This window comes from Ptiloglossa arizonensis, chromosome 1 (genome assembly GCF_051014685.1).
Source record: "Ptiloglossa arizonensis isolate GNS036 chromosome 1, iyPtiAriz1_principal, whole genome shotgun sequence".
In the NCBI taxonomy this organism is placed as follows: domain Eukaryota; kingdom Metazoa; phylum Arthropoda; class Insecta; order Hymenoptera; family Colletidae; genus Ptiloglossa; species Ptiloglossa arizonensis.
The window spans coordinates 9,277,010-9,300,264 of NC_135048.1; the positions used below are offsets into that span (position 1 = coordinate 9,277,010).

General features: G+C 35.3%; 2 protein-coding genes across 5 annotated transcripts; one reads left to right on the top strand and one right to left on the bottom strand.

Moving 5' to 3' along the window:
- Window positions 1-51: 51 nt before the first annotated feature.
- LOC143151966 (uncharacterized) lies at window positions 52-23,057 on the top strand. Of its 2 annotated transcripts, XM_076321541.1 has the most exons (6): window positions 52-678; window positions 1,341-1,590; window positions 1,914-2,062; window positions 22,044-22,237; window positions 22,310-22,583; window positions 22,719-23,057. In XM_076321541.1, exons 1-6 carry the CDS (start codon window positions 644-646, stop codon window positions 22,906-22,908), a joined length of 1,092 nt encoding a protein of 363 aa, XP_076177656.1. In that variant the 5' UTR covers window positions 52-643; the 3' UTR covers window positions 22,909-23,057. The 2 variants fall into 2 exon arrangements, with proteins under 2 accessions (XP_076177656.1, XP_076177647.1); XM_076321532.1 differs by having other exon boundaries at window positions 22,044-22,583.
- Window positions 2,859-22,838, bottom strand: LOC143151975 (carbohydrate sulfotransferase 11). 3 transcript variants are annotated; one of them, XM_076321561.1, is made up of 7 exons: window positions 22,717-22,838; window positions 17,382-17,554; window positions 4,707-4,963; window positions 4,386-4,626; window positions 3,886-4,065; window positions 3,619-3,776; window positions 2,860-3,544 (listed from the first exon to the last, which is right to left on the bottom strand). In XM_076321561.1, exons 2-7 carry the CDS (start codon window positions 17,511-17,513, stop codon window positions 3,457-3,459), a joined length of 1,056 nt encoding a protein of 351 aa, XP_076177676.1. In that variant the 5' UTR covers window positions 17,514-17,554; window positions 22,717-22,838; the 3' UTR covers window positions 2,860-3,456. The 3 variants fall into 3 exon arrangements, with proteins under 3 accessions (XP_076177685.1, XP_076177676.1, XP_076177671.1); XM_076321556.1 differs by lacking the exon at window positions 22,717-22,838 and adding an exon at window positions 21,288-21,580; XM_076321570.1 differs by lacking the exons at window positions 17,382-17,554; window positions 22,717-22,838 and adding an exon at window positions 21,288-21,580 and having other exon boundaries at window positions 2,859-3,544.
- Window positions 23,058-23,255: the final 198 nt, after the last annotated feature.

Here is a 23,255-nt window from a genome sequence, read left to right on the forward strand (position 1 = left end):
AAACAATAGAAAATTTCACTTTTACAATAATACTCATAGAACAGATTATTATAAAGTGAATTGATAACGTCCTTAGTAAAAGCAGGGAAAACAATTAATTCCTGAATACTCAGGTTTTAGCATTACAGATTTTAATGCACTTTTTATAGGGACAATAATAAGCTAAGAAAGTTTTACTCAAAAATTATACAGATGCCCTTCCGTAGCGATAACTATACTACTATTATTGCATTATTTTTTTTAAATTATTAAATGTTGAAATTAATGTTGCGAATTATGAACACTGATAATTTTACGAAGAATAAGTATTGCACACAGATCACATTTACTTTTAGAATAGCATGTACACTTGATATGTGCTTATTGCAATTGTTTTTAACGTTACGAATGATGAATATTGATCGCGTTTGATTTAAGTAATAAACTTCCGCATTTTGATTCAATGTTACGCTTAGTCGCGAATAATGAAGTCACTTCAACAACTTTATATTAAAATTGAATTATTTAATTTTTATGAATCATACTTTTGCATTTTTGCTACTCACTTGATGTATTTAGGAAATACCAAATTAAAATCTTCGATCTGTTGACACAAGCTGCTATAAAAATCAATGAAAATTATTGTTACATATTTTCTAACATTATGAGGTTTGATAGAGTCACAAACAATCTATACGGGTAAGTTTTCCATTTTTATTACCTATACCGACTTCGATGGTTTAGCTGTATATAGTTCCCAGAAAAACCGTTTGTAATAAAAGATGTCGCTCCAAAATCACTAATATTTTACTTGATCGGTATTTTAGACTGTGTAACACCAAACTCCTCAAAAACGAAACGTCTATTTCATTTCTCGTCTGTACTTACATGTAGCAAGACCTTCCATTTGTTAAGTAAATCGCCTCTAAGCTAGTATGGACTCTATGCTATAGCTACCATTGAAGATTGAACCGACAAACGATTGAAAACCAATGACAAATCTACCATTCAAAAATTGTAACAAAAATGAAAGCCTTTAACAGGAACTAATCTTTTATAAACATAAATAAGTAGTAATTTGTATAAATTTTATTTCATTGGTATGTATTCGAGGAAACCTTTCTGCTTCATTCTGCTGCAGTCATGCATTGATGTATCATACAATTTTATTGATGTATATTCACTTATCGTCGCATGAGAAGGCGTCGTAATTGAAAATCATGCCTAAATTTAATACTTGAGTACATTACATAGTTTAACGTGAAAATTTTGGAAGTGATTTCTAAAGAAAGTGCTAATAGAGAATAATTAAATTTCTTTAACATTGTTGAGTATAATTCCTCATCGAATGACGTGTTCAGAATTGAAAATAGGATGGATTCGTTCGACGACGATATGTTCGCGCTCAGCGATGAAGATTTACCAATACCAACATTAGAATGTAATCCCATAGAAGAGCAATTAATGAAAGAATATTCCAATGTACAAAGACGAATCGAAAAGGCAACCAACGATATCAAAGAACTTCAAGATACAACGAAACATATTTTAAAATCTTTGCAATATCGAGCCCAATACGGAGAGAATGAAACTTCGGATTCTGACAGCGATGTAAGTCATTCGATAATAACAATAACAATAACAAAAACGTGTAATGTAGAAAAGAACATAAAATACTTTTTTATTTTTATAAATATAAAACTGTTTCAAAATCTTCTTTCTTTTCTAAATCTTTTTTTTTTGTATCGTGAAATTTATCTCTATCTTCATATCTTAAAACTATATGTTAAGAAAGTAAATGTAAAGAATAGTCTGTTATTAATTATAATATGGCGTACTGTCATTAAAAGGACTTAAACCAAAACAAAGATTAACACAATATGTACATATAATACATGTTAAAATATATTGACATTGGCTTGTACACTTTGCAGTTGTACACTATAGATGGGCAACCAGTGTTGAAACAAAAGAAAAGTAGGATTCATAAGCACAATCAAATTTTAATTGTACAAAATAATTGGAAATGCATTATTTATGACAAATGGATTATTGGTATAGTTCTACAAAATACTTCATCAGAGTAAGTACATTAATAATCGTTATTTTTGGATTCTATAATAAAATTTTGATTTTCCAAGATTACATTTATAATACAAATGTGTGAAATATTATTGAATCAAAGCTAAGTAAAATCAGATCTTTAATTATTAAAGTTTAATTATAATAAATTAAATATAGTTTCATATAAATAAAATTAATTTTCCATATAATCTACTTGTTTAAAATTCTTTTATTTGTCAAAATAATTATTGTCATTTTGTACTTATGATTTATAAAATTATAAAGGATTAAAGTATAATGCACTGTGTCTATCTCTTAAATTCTTTCCATTTTACATAGAATTCTATTTTATTTACATAAAATCTCATAATTTTGAGACATTATTTCTCTATAAATATTTTATCATGGATTTAAGTACTATGTAAAAAATTAAATATTCTTAGTAAGTTTTTGTAATAAGGTTGATATATTAGGGAAATGTAATTCTGCATAAATCAAATATTATTTTGATAAGCATACATAAATATTAGAAAAATTAAAATGTATATATTTCTATGTGTTCTTGCATTTGGAAGTCATATAATTTAATACATCTTATTAATACAATTATATGCTACATTTTTTCGAGGCAGTACTATTACCATGATATGAATGGTAATAATAACTATAATAACAACATTTATATCAACATATGTATATGTACATATCCACAGATATACACATATAGAATCATGGAAAATAAAAACATGTTTCTTGTCAAATGGAAACGTAAAACAATTGATGTATCTTACTATAGCAATCAACTGACCATATTTTTTGTAGTATTAAGAAAAAACTTATACACATAATGTAGTATGCTATTTACAACTCACTCAATCAAAAGGGAAAAGATTGATTCTCTATATTTTATAGGAATGCAAGTATTCACTCCATAATTAACAGGAAAGATGAACACAATGTACATAATTCCTATTAATAAATTCATATACATTTAAATCTTCATTGTTTATAGCTCAAGTACTCGAACAATGTGATACACTTAATTTATACATACAAGATCTTTAAAAATGTTCTTATACCATCTCGTAACAATTTACAAATACTTTGTTAAAGTTATCTTTGATCCTAACAATTTAATAGACCGTAACACTCGTTATTTATCAAAAGTTTAAATTTGCAGTATGCAGTAGCAGTGCTTGCACAGATATTATCAACTTATGCAGTTGATTATATTCCCTTTTACATCTTAGCAGGTAGATAATGCATTCGGCGCACAAATACTAAGAATCAATTCATTATAATAATGAACATTATTTCCTATCTAATATTTTCGTTGTAACCGACGACACGTGGAAAGAAGAAAAAGAATTTAAGCGCGGATGCACTTGTTAACTATGTACCAAACAACTGGTATTATTTTTTACAAATCAGTTCAGTGTCCTCATCTCTCCCAAGGGCAATGTAATCATCAGGAGAATAATCAAAAAGCACAAAGTCATACCTAAAATTGAACATCAAAAGTACAATTGATTTTGCCATATGTTTTCATGAAATTAAAGATTCTTTGTAACTTACCTAAACATTTCATAGAGATCTTTGATCTGTGATTTAGACAATTGAGCGAAGTAATTCTTTATTATATCCTTTGTTTGGACACCTCTTGTGGGGTTCTTCCATTCTGGTTTAATAATGTGGCCCACATGTGCCTGTTTTATCAGATAATCTTGATCTTCCTTTAGAAAACAAAGAGCAACTTTTTTTTAACAAAAGTTTACTATCTAATTAATGATTAATCAACATTGCCTGACCGCACTTTCCACTAATCCATTAAACAATACTTACATGAAGTGTTTCAAATTTTGCAATCACATCGAATCGTACTTGACATGGTGTACAAAAATTCACAACTGGTGTCCAATGCATGTCCAATTCATTACCAGCTCTCCATTGGCACAACAGCCATCGCACAAATTCCTCGAATAGTGGATACCTTGGACCGTGACGACCATTTGTCTTTGGATCCTGATTATCGTTTGAAAAAAAAAGACCAAATGGAAATCAAGACTGTCTGATTCAGAACAGTTTCCAAATTCTTAATTTTCAGCATTTGAAGTTTCAAGCAATTATTAATTCATAAACACATTATCACCTTTCACCTGTTCATTTGTATTTAACATTTCAATGTTCTTTAAACATTCATTAGTAATGCTTCCTCCAGACAAACAATTACATTATGCAAACGCTAATGTAATACACTTTGACTGCTAAAGAAAACTTTTTAAGCATTCAGTATCTTTGTAACAACTCAACAGAATCAGAATAATAATATTCTAAATACTTACCCTAGATCTGTAGTGCCAAACGATGTGAGCTCCTAAATTACTGTGAAATGTGTGCGGCAAACTGTGCTCCAGTTTGTCTCTGTAGGCGCTGAGCAGTCTCTCGAACGGGTGCCTCACAATGAGGAAACTAATGCTGTCGTTTAGAAATTTGGTAAGATCTGCCGCTGTGTGTCTGGGATACCTTTGCCTCGCCAAGGACACAGGTACAGCTTTGGAGGCTTTCAAGAACTGAGGGCTGTACCTAAAAGATCACCGCAGCTTTACATAGGATGAAGAACACTACGAAGGGCAATCTTTTTGTTGAATAAGCCAAAATCTCACCCAGCAAGTAAATTAAAATTGTACATCCAAGACGTAGACGCCGCTTTAAAGACATTACACCATATTAGGTGGTACTCTCTATTTACAAGAAACTCCCAGGCGTTAGGCCTATGAAGAGAATCGTTTCCAGGCCTGTCCAGTTCTTCTATGGCGCACTTCTCCGCCAAGAACTTCCTCCTGGCTTCCAATCGACGCTCGGTTTCAGCGTTCGTTACTTCCTCCATTAGACTTTCCTCTGGAGTCAGGTTCGAGTCCTCCTGGCAACATTTCTTTCATTAAACTTTGTCTCAACTTCTACATAATAGTTCAAAACTAATTCTATTACAGATACATACAAAATTTTAACCGAATAAGGAATCGAACGATTAATTGTAACGCAGAGTAAAGGTTTCAAGTGTAACTTTTAAGGCTTCAAGAGTGACGATGATCGGGGCAAGATTCACCGCCTATTAAACAGTTAAAAAGCGCCGCACTATTGCATTTGCCGGGTTGCCTTTGCTATGCCATTATATAAAGTCAACCGACAATTACAATGTTATTCTAATATAATCGTATTTCGGTATGGACAAATTAAAAATAAAACTTTTTCTATTTCATATTACTTATTCGTGAGAGCTTTGCCGACTGATTCGTGAGATTTTTCTAACGAAAACGAGACCAAAGACGTTATCGTTTTGATCATTTTTAATCGCTGGTAATTCACTATTAATTATAGCGAAAATATTAATTAAACAAACTAGTTTTTATTGCGTCTAGGAGATTCGATAAAGGAATACAAAAGAAAAGGTGCAGTACAAAAGGAACAAACTAAAATTACATTTTTGCAGAAATTGAATCACTACTCGATCTTCGAATCAATGGTACTACCAAATCGAAAATCTAAGAATATTACAGACCAGAAAAATCAAATAATTATCGTTAAACATAATCCTTCCGTATTCAATATTATTACAAAGAAAGTAACAAAAATATAGCAGTGCGGTTTCGTTCGAGCCTCAACTTTACATATTAAAAATCGTACGATACTCGAATAAACTTTAGCACCGGTAAAAAAAATGTTTTTCCGAACATCTTCAAATTAGGACACCGATACTTAAGGGGGAGGGGGCGGGGCACTGTGTATGCAGGAGAATTATTCTTATCATTTCGGTTCAACGAAGAACCTACGGAGACCGATGGCGAGAATTGCGAAACCAACGAGTAATTATCGTGCACGTTCGAAGAAACTAAACGCCTCGAATCACGCGGAAACGTTTGCAGGTTCTCAGCCGATTAGTAGGAGCTTTAAAGTTCGAAGCTCACCGCCTTGAAGCCATTTTGTTACCGACAGACAGACCAGGCCGTGTGTCACGTATTGCGTTACGTGCGTCGACTATACGCGCGACACGCAAGGTTAATCCAATTTCCTAATTTCTGCAATTAATTGAAATACTCGGTGACGACTGTTAGTGTAGGAACTGCATTACGTCTAGTTGGCGCATTGCAGTTATGCGCCGCACGCTCGACCGCACGAGCTCAGATTCTTATGATAATTGCCATAATTGATAGAGTGTAACGTTCGTCTTGGATATCGGTTCGCACTCTTTGTATTTCAACAGTTCGTTATATCTTCCGAGACATGGAACAACATTGTAAACCCGTATAGTGTAAAGCCACCCACACAGTGTTCCGGTGGCTTTTGAGCTTAAGTTTTCAGCTTCGAAACATGAATTGCGTCACGAAATTGAGATCGAATGGTTAAAAGTGGAGAACATTAAACGGTGTATAAAAGTTCCTTTCTACGATCGCGATTTGTTCACGAGCGTAACGATGCAGCTGCGAAAGTGCTAAGGCGTTCTTTTTTTCAACGGTACTATATACAGGGTGCTGGCGAAAATGTAGAAACGATCCGTTTCGAGGATAATCAATCCCTTGCGCGTAGAGAAACGCGAATGTCTTTCGATGTTTCGTGATCCGAGGCTACGTTATCGAGATGAGAACAATTAGCTGATTGTGCATCGTACGATGAAAAGTGTTGTGTATGAATTTAGAAAATACTTGTATTATGTGTGCGCTTTGTTAAGAAATTCGAAATATCTTAAGAACCGTAAATCTTTCGAAGACCCTTTCCTCGATACGCGGCACGGCGAGGGAAATTAATACATTGGAAGAGATGGACGATTTATTTAAAAAGAAAAAGGCGCGTCTTAAGGAGACAAATCTCGATGCATGTCGCAACATTTTCCTTTGACAATTATTTCTATCTTTAGCGTGTATCTGTCACATTTCCATGTCGCATCGTGTATAAATAAATACGGTAGATAGTAGGTACATTCGAGTGTAAATATTGAATATGTCGAGATTAGATAGAAGGAGGTCAATTGTGTGGTTAGATATTGAAACGATCAATATTCTAATGGAGACGTTAAGAACATTTCAAGGTCGTATAGATTCTTTTTCGTGAAAACAGAAAGGGTACAATTAGACATTCCACAAATGTGAACGATATAATATTCAACTTTCTCGTTTTTTTTCTTTGTTTTTTTTTTTTTTTGAATATTTTTTGACTTTTACTTATCCTCCGAATCTACATCATTTTTCTTATATTAAGTAATAAGTATTTACGTTTATTCTTAAACTTAACAGTCGGTTAATCGATTCATGTTTCGAACAACGAAAATAATTCTGCAAGGACTTGAGGCAATCAGCTGAAACATCCTTGATAACGAATACGTTAAATAATTGGGTATACTGTACACGTTGAGTGCCAAGAAAATCTCTAGAAAAGCTTTTAGAGGATTACTGTGATTTTAATTCTATTACAACCCTATTAATCTTTCCCTAATAGACCAACCCATATCCTAATACTTGTAACTCTGGTGCCTTTAGAAGTCCAATGAGTTTATAAAATCATGTTACGATCCCTGGCCTACAAGCAGACAATTCACATCGCTAATTGCAGTGATTGCCGCATTCAAGTGACAATTGTTACCTCGAATTCGATCCTTCTATTGTTTATATTTCTCCAACGCAAGAACGATACTCGTATACAGGAGGGATCAAATTTCATCTTCTAACAAAAATAAAAATTTCTCGTTATTATCTTCGTGAAAATGTTATCAATAGATTGTCGAAGTTTTCCCGATAAAATGAATCTGAACTCGACTTTGAACTATTTTTAATTATACGTAATCGAATATTTTTCAGAAATATTCGGAATATCGTACGATTGAAAATAGTCGAAATGGAGCCGTGTTTGAATTTATTTTCATCGGAAAATGCTCGCCAATTGATTGATAATACTCTGAAAATATATAATGAAAAAGTATAAATATTTATTTTGTATTGTTGGTTAAAACATCGACAAATGTCCGGTATCGCTTTGAAGTTTCGTCTCGTTGTTCTATCTCGATCTTTTGGTATAATCACTACCCCGCTTTTAAGCGAATTGGTCATTCCAGTTTCGTCGCTTGAAAGCGAGAATCTCTCGTAGCCTAGCGAAAATCTTAGACATTGATTAGGTATCGAAACACTTGAACAATTCAAGTACACAAGTTGAATCTTAGACATTAATTAGGTATGGAAACACTTCAACAATTCAAGTACACAAGTTGAATCTTAGACATTAATTAGGTATGGAAACACTTCAACAATTCAAGTACACAAGTTGAATCTTAGGCATTAATTAGGTATGGAAACACTTGAACAATTCAAGTACACAACTTGAATCTTAGACATTAATTAGGTATGGAAACACTTGAACAATTGAAGTGCACAACTTGAATTTCTTGAGATTCAAATATTCCACCTCAACTCTGTTACTTTTCTTTTTCTAATATTTGACCAATTTGACACTAACCCAGCGAAAATCTTAGACATTAATTAGGTATGGAAGCACTTGAACAATTCAAGTGCACAACTTGAATTCCTTGAGATTCAAATATTCCACCTCAGCTTGGTTACTTTTTTTCTAATACTTGGCCAGTCCTGACACTACTGACATACAGAAGGTACAAAAAGATTCTCCACACTAACATAAGTGAAACGAAAGGTGCTAGGGCGCGTTCCAACTCGAACCAACTTCAAGTTGAATGACCCGAATGCTTCTCGTTGCATCTAGGATAGTACGAACGAGCTTTTTGCAACGGATCTACGATACTACCCAATTTAGCTGAGAATTAATGTAACTTTCAGCAACAAAAGAGACGATGCAATAAATGAATCGATGCCTTCGAACGAAGCACCAATAGCAACAACGATAGTTTCCATCGTGGTCCTTGTTTACGCTGATCCGTTTGACATACAGAAATTACATCAAGTTCCATATTCGTTGCACGATGCAACGATTTAGATAACTCGGGAGTGCTTCAGTGGGAAAACATTTGTAACCAAAGGAAGTTATACAACTGGATATCACGAAGTGCTGCGTAATCGCACTAGTGTGTTATATAATATTTGTCTGTGTGTACAGGTTGTATCAGATGTGTGTCCAGTAGTATCAGATTCTATCAGTATCATTCGAGTAAGACGATATTACGGAAAAATATATGGTAATGAAGGATGGGCAGCTCTGAATGTCAAATATATCGTGGTAAAAGGTTTCGTTCAAAGTTTTGTAGGATTTCAATACCTTCTTCCCAGTGAACGAATTTATATTTTCAATATTTTTTTTTTTTTTTTTTCAATAATTTTGTATTTCCAAAGAGCAATGGATTTCTCAATAAATCAGGATTTAACTTATTCCTTACTATCCGTAACAAACTGATTTAACTTTGGAATTTTTATCTATTCGTTTTATATTTTTAGAAATAATGTCTCCTGGAAGAAGTACATTTTCAAGTGTATTCGTTATCGGCAAAGAACTTTAGATCGTTTAACGTTGCCGTCTAAAGAAGCTCGGACGTAACAATCCAATAAAAAATAATAATCATAATGTTCGCCTTGCTTATACTTACGCAAGAAAAAAAGAAATAATATTTGTGTCGTCGAGGTACATTCGTGCAAATACGTAAAACAAACAAAAAATTTAGTACTCGTAACAATGAGCTCGGTAATTTTGTAGAAGCAATGTTGATGCATTATTCGACCGTATCTTTATTACCATCTTTCGTTTATTTCGATAGATAGAACGTTAGCTCATCAGTTGGCAAGTGTAACGATAATTACTTCTTGGATAACGATCCGAAGAATTTATGAAAAAAAAAAACAAATCCTGTTTACCGAATTAAACAGTTTGTTCTCGACGAAGAGGTAAACATGACTCGTATCTTTCCGCGGAGACACGTCCTCGGTGCTGCATGCTGATGCACGTGCACGTGGACGGATGCAAAGTCTAGACAACAGTGCACCGCGCCAGCCGTGTGGCCCACATTTGCAGCGTCGGCGTCGAGGTAACCGTTCGGCTTCTAGACCGAAATCAATAAACGGAAGCAGGTACTTTTGCATTCGTTGTTTCCGTCTGACCGTAGCTGCTGCGACACGTTCAGCTTTAGAGACATCGTTCACCTTTTATCTGCCATTCTAACGACTGGATGTGCTACAATGGTTACGTAGCCAGGATGGTACAGTTTCCGGGAAAGAACACTTCCAGTTACCGAATAGTTACCTATCGGAGCACCGATCGGGCTTGATTTTCACCGATCAGGTTGAAATCCTCGTTGTTTGCACGACAGAGCCGATTGTCGCATAAATACAACCGTGATCCAACGTAACCGGATAGTCGACGATTGATTCTTGGTACCAACTGGATCGTTTGAGATTTAAACACCGATGGAAAAAGATGACCTACAGTTCTAGATGGATTAGCACCGCGTGTAGTTGTTCAGTATCCATCCGACAGTTGTTACTGTCGATTCGTTGGAATTGTGTCTGTTGAAGTTTGTCGATTTACAGCGCTCCCTCGAATTCCCAAAATTTTTGCACTGTTCAACACCTCGACGACTTAAGTCGTCATCGTGGTCCTCGAAGAAATTTTTTTGCACCGATATAGTTACACTGTCACGTTACTCTGTCAAGTTTTCAAAGTTCTCGAACTGGACCTACCAGCACAGTTTCCCAACTCGTAATCAACGTATCACAAAACGAAAGCTCTATAATAATCGTGTCTGCTCTTTGATTTTACAATCTCGAGAGTCTTCTCGATAAATTTAAAGAGCCTATACGCTTTTACATTACACTCGCGTTAACGTTTGTTTAACAAAACACTCAACCAAGTATCAGTTATCTACAAGTTGGAATCTCTTGTGGTCACACGTAATCTGACCTAGACCTAACTCAGACCATTTGCAGTACCTTGGGGTCATTTGGTTGCCTCGCCTAAAGGTGCGTCTGCACCAAAGGAATATCGAGAAACATTTTATTTCACGTTTCTTGAAGAAACAGTAACAAAAAGAAATGCCACTTCGGTTTGTTACTCGGTTCAGAAACGCATTGTCGTCATCGACATCAACGGGGGTAAAAGTCTATGCAAAAATGTTGGGAATAATGTTTTAATGAATTTATAATCTCTATGCCTCGAAGTTTCTGATGGTCTAGACTCGGTCCCATACTTTTCGTTTCTTCTTCTTTCTGTCATTGATTATAACAAATCCTGCAACTACACGGAGCAGGTATTCAGTCTCTCCTTCTTCGTTCATTTTCATTCGACAGAATGTTTTTTATAAATCGCCGTGTATTGGAAAGATTTTGGAACCTGCAGCAACAATAGGCGACAAAATGTTGCTCGATGTTGCTGCAATGTTGTCGAGTTGCTGGGAAGGAACACTACAGACATTCGAGATACGCTGTCTAGACAACTCATTAGTTAGCAACTTGTAAATATTTACAAGATTCTATCGTCGAGTGTGATCAGCCTATGGCCGGACACACAACTTAATCGAAAAATAATTTGGTACAAATTTTAATTTTGCAAAAAAAATGAATTTCGTGTATGTATTCAGTTTTCTAGACAGTCCACTTCTCTTTCGATACAGAGTTTACAGTGCTTTAAGAATCCCTTGAAGGGCTTGGAAAAATCATTTTGCGGAATATCGTTCAAGTGGATCGTAACTGTTGTTCGATTATCGAAAATTGTCTTAAATCGCCTTCTTTTCATCGTTAATTTTAATTTTTGGAATAAAAGGAAGTCAGCTGGAGCGAAATCTGGTCAATATGAAGTGCATTGTCGTGTGAGAAGAACCATTTTCTGTTTCGATAAAAATTTGATCTCTGTGAATTCTTGCGAACAATCGTTGCGTTACTGATATTCAGTTCTTCCGTTATCGTTTTACAAATCGAACGACCATCTGTAACAAAAGTTTTCGTCAGTGGTGCTTGCGCTCACATTACATCATCTAACGATTCCTGAGCTCCACGAAATCATTATTTGTTCCATTCGTATACGATTGTCCAAAAATTCACTGCTGTATAATTTTTGCACGGTTAAAAATATTTCTCGTGCAGATTTCTTGCGTTTAAAGCAAAATTTAATCGCAGCCCGCTATTTCATTGCAAGAAATTGTCAAAAATATTTTAATAATAAAATACCAACCGTGTTGCAGTAATGGAATAAAATACGATCAAAAAATTCCAGTAACGTGCCAAAGGATGACATTAAGTGTTCAATTTGGACCAATCTCAAAAGCATGATTATTTTTTTTTTCAAATGAACGATCAGTTCGACAATTTTCCGAACATATTGTTTATAACGGGAATCGTGGCTCAATCTTGTTTGGGTTACTTTTATAGAATCACTTTTGGTACTCCAATTGAACTGTGATGCTACTCTATTGAACCTGCGGTTCGGATACTTTAAACCAAAATCTAATTTTATTGTGCATGGTGTGTTAAATATTCTTTACCACGCTCTAAAAATCTTACACGCTCGTTATTGCCGGACGATATTTTAAAGTTCACGAACGATCACCGTTTCGTGCACAATGCACATTAGGTATACTGTACGAACGGTAGATATCGATTAACCAACGACCGATCTCAAGGTCCTGGGAATTAAATAAAAGTACAACGAGTTCCCCGCCCGTGGCATACATAGTGATTCTTGAAAGTCAGCGGTACGGTGAATACCGTGAAATTTTATAGCTTCCACCAGGGATTTAAAAGGGTGGGTTTCTCCCCTAAGTTTCTCTCGAGTTTCTTCCAGGAAAACTGTTTAAAGCAAAAAGAGGATCGTTTACCGTACCGTGTAATATTGTAGACCGGTGAAGAGTGCTTTAAAAATTAAACGTTAAATACAAACAACGATAGCGAGTATAAATAGCGCGCGTTAAAAGTCATCTGGGTAAACGTTAACTGCTTACGTTTCGATAACGAAGTCTAAGATTGCAAAATGATACAGAACGTTTTAATCTCTTCTCGCAAGAGGGATTTGCATGTTTCGGTTTATCCCATTCACTAGGAACGTTGTATAGAAGAAACGGAGAGACGCTAGATGTACCAGAGCAATATTTATAGTACCGATAATACTATAATGTCGATTAACGTAGGAAAATCTATTTATCGTTCTGTTTCTTTTTTCTTTCTTTCTTCTTTTTATTCTATTATTGCAAGTGAATTTCCATTGCATCGTAAAATATTGATCTAAACGTGACTAAATTCTATTTGTACGTCGCAGATGCAATCAATTTGTGCACTCGACGCGCGTGCACGCAAACGCATGAACACGCATCTAATGCGCGAGCAGCCTAAACGTTTCTTCCAACTACGTTGCATATTATGTTGCAAATTGAACTTCCTTTTCGATCAATTTGTCTTTTTCACGATCAATCGTGACGGTGTGTTAATCGTATTGAGCTAAATATTGAACAAACAAATCTAAGAATCCTCGATTCGACCGGTGTCGGATCACTGATTTCATCTATCGTTAAATTGGTCGCGCTTGCCCGCGGTTTGTTACTTAATCGAGTAGATAACTCTCTTTATTTAAACTCAACAAGTAGAACGACGCCTTGAAAATACTACCGCTGTTATTACGTTCCACTATAATTGACTATTTTCAATTCCAATCGTATTTTCATTCTGAACTGCTTTTTATATAGTTTATACGAGTGGGTGGTGACAAGATTAATAAATTGGTGACGAGTTGTTCCCTCTCGCAGGGCAGTTCCATGAAAACGTCAATTCCCGCTCATATTGTCGCACGTGGGTGTAGCTTTAATCGTAAGGTGGATAGACGCTGCGACTTGGGCCCGTGGTAGCATAAGTGACTAGGCAATCACCGACGTGTTTTGCACCGTCAATTTACGATACGTCAATGGCTGTAGAGGTAGTAAGACGCTTGTCAGCCCACGTGGGGCCGCCAGAAATGCAGAAACATCGTGGCAATAAAGCAATTTTCTATCCTCAAAAATAACGCACACCAAGCGATCGTATCATAAACCCAAGTTTGGATAATCTTAGCAACCAATTATGATCGTAAATAACACTGTATGAAAACTTCAATATAATAAAAAAAAAATACCACAAACTATAGTATCTGTACCGAATTGTATAAAATCTTAATATGAGATCAGCCATGCAATTGGAACAAGTTGAAAAAATGCTACAGGAATGGTATAACAAGGTCTGTCTTCGTGCAACTTAAATTTTTCCGTAAAATTGAACGGTGCACTTACCAATTGCTTTTACATTTTTTTTTTTTTTTTTTCATAAGAAACTATATTTTTTTTTTACATGGATCAATTCTTATTATTATTCTATATATAAAAGTATTAGGGGAAGATATTCAAAAAAATTAACGCTTCACGAGATACGGTATTACCTCGTTAACTGATCGCAAATTGAGTCGGTTTCTGTTCACTTACCGACAGATGGTAACGATTGTTTTTTCAAGAATCTATTTTATAGCGAACCGAGAAGAAGCCTCGTGTGTATGGACCAATAGGGAAAGGGGAAGGAAGACCCAGAGTTGTGGCATAACTTCAGTTCAGTTATCGAGGAAAAAATTCTATCAGTTAGCGAAATAATGCTGTATTTCGAACGAAAGACGAGAAAACGATTTAGAAAATGATTATTATGTGACAAATACCTCGTAAAGTATTCATTCTTCGAACCCAAACCCTTAATACTTTTATACAAAGCGACGAGAAGAATCAATGTATGTAAAAAAATTTCTACTCGCGTTTAAAAGAAAAATTGCATTTTGCAAATGCACCTTGTTGAACTTATGAAACCAAGTGAGGTCAATGAAACAGAATGTACTATCCGTTCCAAATACGCGACACATTTTATTATTAGAAATTCTTCTTCCTAATTTAATAAATTTTCTGCGCAGCTGCACTTAGGTAAAGTCGTTAGAACCATGCCTGATTAGAGTTGGTCGAAGGAATCGTCGTTGAAATTTTGCATCGTTCATATTTCATTCCATCATGAGTTTTTCAATTCTATAAAATAGATTCAGATTGGAAATTCTTGCCAAGAAGTGAAACAAGGGAAAAAACACTCAACGGTTCCATAGCTCCATTAAATTAAAAAAACTTTGTATAATGTTGCACGTCGTTCAATAATTAAGTTATTAGGAAGTCAAACGGATCAGTTCTACTTACTGTAAATTTTACGATTTCAGCTAAATTGTAACGAATTGTAAAACCATGTTTCTATCACTTTTCTCAGCTTTTTGTTTTGTAGAATATTTGTTTATTGCGCCCAGCAAACGAGATTCTTGAAATTTAATCTATTAACAATTTTAATATTTTATTTTTGTTTGCTTTGGCGGACAGGAGTATAACCATCTGCCTAGGTTAAAGGAAGAAAATGCTACTCTGCGCGGAATTGATCGATTCCAAATATTATTTCGATCGTTTCGTGTTGTCGGAAGTGGCATAACCTACAAATCAGCGTGCGATCGATCGTCCACGTTCTAGGAACGCTTTCCTTCGCCCTCGCGCAGAGGCTGCATCACGAAACGGTCTCCTTACGTAAAGCATTGCGAGCATAGATTGGCAGGCTTCCAGGCGCAATGTGGCACACGATCACGGGCACCTACGGCCCCTTTAAGCATGCAAAGGGTGGTCGCAGTTATCCCTCAATCTCTGCGATTACCGCACCGGTGCAAATCGATTGTCAGCCGATACGAACGATTGCTGTTTTGTTTGACATTTCTATCGGTCAGACCTTCGCTCGATATATCGACACGGGAAGGGGAAACGGTGATTGTTCTAGGTTAGGGTCTCAAGTGTCAATCGCGTTCTGTCTTAACCTCTTATCGTATAATTTAATTACATGTAATGTTTTCAAGTATATACATATTTTCTTCTACCGTATGTTCGTAAATACAGTGGTCATTAAACATTAAACTTCTTGATCAATGTTGCTCGTCATTGTGCAGTTTGAGATAAAGAAAATGGTGGCCGTTCAAAAACTATCCTTTCTACCTTTCCCCCGCGTCACCTGTCATAGAAAATATACCCTTGAAAAACTTACGTCCTAAATTTCACTTCTCTCTTTTATGAAACAAAGCACGAATATGAAAAGAATGTAACCCAAAAAATTCAATTTTGAAAATAAAGGGAAAAAATTAATTCTTTAAATGTTAATTAATACGTTTATCTATACCAGTAACTTAAAACAATTAATCATTTTTGGGGCAGGACTTCTAAATTCTCAGTCATTGTACTTTCGATCATTTCTCCAATTCGTTCGATCTCTATATTAGTGGCATACCGCAATGGAAATTGGCCTTAGTTTTGACGTTAGCTGCATAACCTCGTATAATTAAATTTCGGTGACTATCAAGTAATCTAATTGAAACATAATACGAAGTACATTGTTCACGAGTTCAGCTGTGAATTTTTGTTGTCGATTGATAGGCACCACAGTTTTACATTTACGAAAGGTACTACAATATATATTACGTTAAAATTTTTTTCACCAATCTTATATTTACGCGACACTTAATCCAATTCCATTGCCTCCGTAATTAAATTTCTTCCTCCGTTCCTCTCAAAGAACCTGACATAATTTTTGAATGGTCCTTATTTTAACTCGTCAATGTACGAGAAGAGGTCAACGATACAAAGAAGTATTATTATTAATATAATAATGCGAAATTAATTACCAAAACAAGAATTATGTTAAATATGAAGTTCGACCCTATTTTTAGATCCTTTTCAGTAGTTCAATGATAAATCTAAGTGACTTTTTTTTTAAACTCAATCAAAATAAGAATAAAGTAATGTTTCAAGCATGAAAAATCTAAACAGGTTTAAAGAATTATTTTTCCGTTACTATTTGATTAAATGAATCTTATTTATCATATTTTCGATATTGGTAAATATATTTTCCCGCGATACGGGAACATCGAGAGCATCCTGTAGTATTTTATTGAAAAATGTAGGTCGTGGAGGATCTGACTTAGAATACATCCGCCCAATGTCTCGGTGCTAATAACGTTATCAATCCTCAACTGATCTTTCAAATGTCTGAAAATACAAAATACGAAGTGTCTCCAGGTATAACGAAGGACACTTCTGAAAAAGTTCTCGCCTCCCCTCCCCCTCGCTCCCTCTAGGAACGCTTTTCATCCTAGATCCGCTTTAACTGGAACGACTGTCCCGGTGTTCTTCGAGGGCCAGGAGTAATTGTTCTTTAGAAAACAATCCGCCTAATTTTCCGGTGGTCTAAATCCGCGCGTCCCGCTAGAAAGGCTTCCCTCTAAGAACAAAAGGGATCCTCGAGCCGCGAGATAAAAGATTGCACGCTCACCTCCAACAAAAGGCTCTGATGCACGCTGTTCCCGGCATCCTGGCTCGACAGAGCCAACACCAGTAACGTTATGATACCAGCGACCCACAGCGTGCACCGAATTGCCGCGAATATGTGACGTCGCGGTGTCATCTTCTCACGATGGACGGTCTTCCTTTTATACTCATGTCGAACTGAAACAGAAAAATTTGGCTGGTCCGTGGTACTGCAGTACTTCTAGCAGTACTTAAAACTTTTCGAGGCACAGATGCTAAACTTGTGAAACGATACAAAGTAACCAAAGCAAAGAACAGATTAATTAGATATTTAATTATGAAATGGAAAATTAACAGTCTCGCCGTGCAATTTGTTATTTTAAGTTTTCATGGTTGGTTGGGAAATATCCCACCGTGTATATCAGAGTATTAAAAGGTGGGATATTTTTTTGTTAACCCACCATGTCCCAAAGAGTTAAATTAGCTACAAACAATATTATACAAGGTTTTCACGTAAGACTTGAACATATCTTGGAAGACTTCGGTCCAAATGATACAAAATAACTAAAACCAAAGTATAGATTAATTAGATATTTAATTATGAGATGGAAAATTAACAGTCTCGTCGTGCAACTTGTTATTTCAATTCTTTATGGTTGGTTGGGAAATATTCTACTGTGTGTATCAGAGTATTAAAAGGTGGGATATTTTTTTGTTAACCCACCATGTCCCAAAGAGTTAAATTAGCTACAAACAATATTATACAAGGTTTTCACGTAAGACTTGAACATATCTTGGAAGACTTCGGTCCAAATGATACAAAATAACTAAAACCAAAGTATAGATTAATTAGATATTTAATTATGAGATGGAAAATTAACAGTCTCGTCGTGCAACTTGTTATTTCAATTCTTTATGGTTGGTTGGGAAATATTCTACTGTGTGTATCAGAGTATTAAAAGGTGGGATATTTTTTTGTTAACCCACCATGTCCCAAAGAGTTAAATTAGCTACAAACAATATTATACAAGGTTTTCACGTAAGACTTGAACATATCTTAGAAGACTTCGGTCCAAATGATACAAAATAACTAAAACTAAAGTATAGATTAATTAGATATTTAATTATGAGATGGAAAATTAACAGTCTCGTCGTGCAACTTGTTATTTCAATTCTTTATGGTTGGTTGGGAAATATCCCACTGTGTATATCAGAGTGTTGAAAAGGTGGGACATTTCTTAGTCCACCATGCCCCAAAGTGTTAAACAGATCTTTGTAACTTTGTTGGAACACTTCAGAGACTAGATTTATATAGTACAAACCCTTCAAACTGATCTGCGGACCGACATGACTGAGCGTTTTTACCTAATTTTCTCGAAAATTTGAACCACTTGCGCGTAATCTAAAAGATGCAAGATACACGAATAACATTTCAACGAATCTTCAGTATGGACCAATGTGACTGGATGGTCCCGCTCGTGTTACTCGGATTTTTTCAAACCTAAGTTCACGAGGTGTGATCACTCTGTTCAACTCACGATACAATTAGAAACATCAACAAAATGGTCTTGGAAAGAATGTGTCATGAGAAATCGTGACTCATCGTGTCACTAATCTACCGATTAGTGTCGAGCACGAGTGTTGACAAACAAAAAGATGTGCAATTTTAATCGAGCTACAATGAGCTAATATACGAATAAATTATAAATTATAAATTTTGATAAGGGTTTAATTACTAAAATTTTAATACCTTTCGCCTCAAATTGCATAATATACTAAATTACCACGAGTTTTATTATAATCTGAGCTCAAACTACAATGTATACTTTACACTTATGGAAGTAAGACACCGGTTTAACTATCGATAAGAACATGGTCTAACGTAATCATACAAGCAATCGCAAACCGCGTTCAAAATGGTGGCCATTCATAAGCATACATTCATTCGTAGATCGTATCAAATGTCGTTTTACGCGTTTAAAAATATTCATAAATTTCTAACCGTATTGCATACACGTTGAATGCGTACGCGTAATTCGTCAGTATTCTCAAATCGGGTGATTTTAGATTACGTGATCCATGCGGCTATGCAATTGGTTCATCGCGACCTACCTTGACATTTCTTGCTGGATGTATAGCGTATTTTCCTATGATAATATGTAAATTGATACTGAATGCGTATTGATACTGAAAACAAGACCACGTGCTGTCCCATGTTTGTTCGGGCTTTTCTGTTGTGAGAACGTAGATGTAGAATATTATTTAGAAACACCCTATATATTAAACTTGTTTCTTCAGATACTTGTGCGGTACAAATAATCGGTTTCATAACCACTGACCGTGGCGCAACGCATCCAATTACACTACGTTCCTTAAGAGAATTTATTTTCCAAGAGAACATTAACGATAGGATTGATAATTGTAACGTTCAATTTTTCCAGCATTCGTTTCGTCGTTTTTGCGTGGAACGGTTATCGTTTCTCGACAGTTTACTTGTAAACAAATCACTTGCAAAAAAAAAAAAAAGCGCAAGAGACTATTTCATTGTTCAATTTAAAACTTTGCAGTAAATTGCGAATTACGAAAGTGATTGTACCCTTTTTTCTGTTCGATGGTGCGCTTTCATAATACCTTTTTATAATACGTCGAATCATATTTTGATAAAAGGTAGACGAAATTTTTTTCTTAAAATCTTATTTAGTATTGGCAGCTCTATAATTTATATTACTCCTTTAACTGGTATTTAAAAATTCAATGAAATTATTAACATCGATTCGTCTCTATTTTTATAGTGGTTGAAACCTTTTTGGAACAAATTGAATTCAAGAGAATTACGAATTTCAAATTGTCGTTTAATTTCAATAATTTTCTCACTATCGCTCTACACTTTGAAGAATAGCTTTTTTTTTTATAAAAATCGCAAGACGCAAATGTGTTAAATAGAATTATTTACATAATTTTGTTTTAATCAATACAGATCGATATCTTTAATTACAGATATTAATTTGAATTTGATTCCGTCTTTATTCAATACGAAATCGCATCTTGTGTATTTATATCGATACTATCGATCTTTTGTACACGTAGATATTGCTTTTTGTTTATGCAGTAACGTTCTTTAAACAAAAAGGACTCACTCCCAAACGTATGTGGTTGTTTATTCAACAAATTTTCGAGGCCATTAAAGAATAATATATGTAATACTTCGAAAGTGGAACGATGCATTCGAGAATCGATTGCGTTTTATCGAAATGTTTGCATGAAAGCGCAACGAATGACCAAGGGCGCGCGTGAGCGCGAAACGTTTCTTTTCGTAAATTTGATTGCCAGATGCCACTACATAATTGAGATTCAAATACCATTAATTAATAATTCTTTTAAATTGATCAGTTTTTTAATGATTCATGTCAAAGGCATGTTTTGTTTCAACATTTGTTCTCCTCCTGTTCAATAATTCTTCTAAACCTTAATATTTGTAGATCATTGTCTCATTTTAGAAAATAATATTACGTCCAGTTGTATACAGAATAAGTAGTATATAAGAAAATTAGGTAATCGCATATATTCGAATGATTATACAGATGCATGTAACGTAGCGCCACACGAATAAATATCCGTTCGATCGGTGGTTATCGTTCGTCGTAGCATAGGTAAATTGCAAAAGGGCAAGGACGCGATTCTAAACGAGTTAATTCTCTCACGGTAAATCACGAATTTCACCTACGACACGAATCTTGCACAATTATGTTTTCGATCGAAAGACAGAGAAGAAAGGAAAGCACTGCATGCATACGTTTCCTGGGTCAATGGGTCAGAGAACACCCTTCCTTTCACCTAGGTAAATCTCTCGATATGGACGATTCTACTTTGCTGCATTGTTTTGATATACATAGTGCACTAGTAATGACACTTTGAAAGCGTTCATACGTACTTCCAACGGACATATATGCCCCGATGTCAGGATTCAAATATGCATCTATTGCACCCCCTGTACGAAACCCAACTTTCGTCGTCACTTCGTCTTGAATCACTCGCTTTTCGTAGTCCTAGATGAACACGAAAGAATTGAAACACAACTGTCGTATGCTTTCTAACAAACTCGCGAGACACGTGACACGGCTGACCAATCAACCCGAAGATATAGACACCATACGATCACGGTGGCATCCTGCAGATCACTAAAGGGACACGGACTGTTGTGCTATACGCTTTCATGCAGCACGTCGTCTGCTACCAGCCGATTTGTTCGCTGTCGCCGATTGGCTAACATTTTCGCGGGTCGATTTGCCGCTCGACACCTCTACGCATGCGCGACACGCCGAACTGTGCTTTAGCTTCGACTCACTCGCTAACCTCGATCTCACGAACGTTTTTCTTTTTAAACTTTGTGCAAAGATTTCCTTTAATTACCTAACCGCTTTCAAATAAAGTTTTTATTACTAAGCAGTACGAACAACAGCTAACTCAACACATGTGTGTTTAAAATTTTTTTAATTTTGTTTTGTCGGTAACGAATCTGCATTATTTGTTTAATGTCGACTTTATCGACTCAGTAAAACTGTGGCAGCAGTTTTTAGAAACTTGCCTCATTTTCGTAATATCATTTACTTTTATCGATACACAATATTAATAAACGAATGTGGAGATCATAAATGATAATGACATAAAATCTTTCATTTCGTTTCAGAACACTGAACAATCTCCAGGTTTACGTAGATGTCAAAGGGGTCGACGAAATCAAGGGTTCATCGATGTGTTGGTCTTTGGTGAATAATACGTTTTGGTACCGAACCGATACAATTCAGCCTCACAAGGAAGTCGTAGCTGTTGTAGTTCTTGATTTACCCAAGTTCGATAAAGACTCCTTTTGTAACGTGCACGGTATAATTTCCTACGAAATCGATGAAAAACAATATCAAACTCCTGTACCCATTATTTGTCTTCTTGTCAAAGAGACAATTGATAATAGTTGCGGAGTAAAGTTCTCGACCGATGTGGACCATAGTATTCTGGCATTAAAAAGTACGTCGATAGAAAAGATCGTTGGCATACAAATTGAAGCACATCCCGACGGAGGAGAGCGCCTTATCGAATTTTTGAAAGAAAAATCTTTCATAGAAATCTGTGCAGATGTTTACGTTGCGAAAGCGACTGGATGTTTAATGTTCTGCCTAATTGAGATTTTACCCATTATCGAGGAAGAGGCACGATTAAGAATATTTTCTAGGTGAACAAATATTCTTCTTTAATACTTTTTACATTAACTTGAATTAATTTAAGTTACGCAATTTCTAACACGCATAGACTTCCTTTGAAAGTGTGAAACGATCATTCGATGATTTATAGATTTGCATACTTACAGATCTACTAGTCAGACGAACATAATATTGCGGCTTCTGCGAGATCAATTTCCTGACATGATCGTTCAAGATGATGATGATTGCGTCCCTGCCACGTTGGCCTTTATAGAAGAGTTGAAATTATATCTTCAAGGCGGAAATACCTCCGAACAGCAATTGGCGCAAATTAAAACTGACCTACTTATACCATGATAGAAAAAAGCGATCAAAGTAACTCATTTATTTACCATTAATATGTTTTATTAAATTCTAAAATTTATGTTATACATTTGTAGTGTATGTATGTAAAAAATTTATACGTATAAATTATTAGTTACCCGGAAAATTAAATCTCAATTAAAATCTCATATTCCTGTTATCTTACTCCTAGTTCCTTCTCCTAGGCAATAATACCAGGATAGCATGGCACAGGTAGTAGCATCGTAACTAGTATTGAGATCCCGCAAAAACCGGTTTACTCACCACTACATATTTCTAACTACGGTCGTGTAAATGTATCGATGCAATGCTGGTCTATATCAAACACCAATATAACCCAC

Excerpts from the sequence above, each read along its gene's own strand:
- LOC143151966 (XM_076321532.1), top strand. The coding sequence starts at position 644 with ATGAGGTTTGATAGAGTCACAAACAATCTATACGG. Across the intron at positions 1,591-1,913 it reads CTTCGGATTCTGACAGCGAT|TTGTACACTATAGATGGGCA; the intron begins GTAAGTCATTCG and ends TACACTTTGCAG. Across the intron at positions 22,584-22,718 it reads CGATTAAGAATATTTTCTAG|ATCTACTAGTCAGACGAACA; the intron begins GTGAACAAATAT and ends GCATACTTACAG.
- LOC143151975 (XM_076321556.1), bottom strand. Across the intron at positions 4,627-4,706 it reads AATTTTAATTTACTTGCTGG|GTACAGCCCTCAGTTCTTGA; the intron begins GTGAGATTTTGG and ends GTGATCTTTTAG. Across the intron at positions 4,066-4,385 it reads TTTGGCACTACAGATCTAGG|GATCCAAAGACAAATGGTCG; the intron begins GTAAGTATTTAG and ends AACGATAATCAG.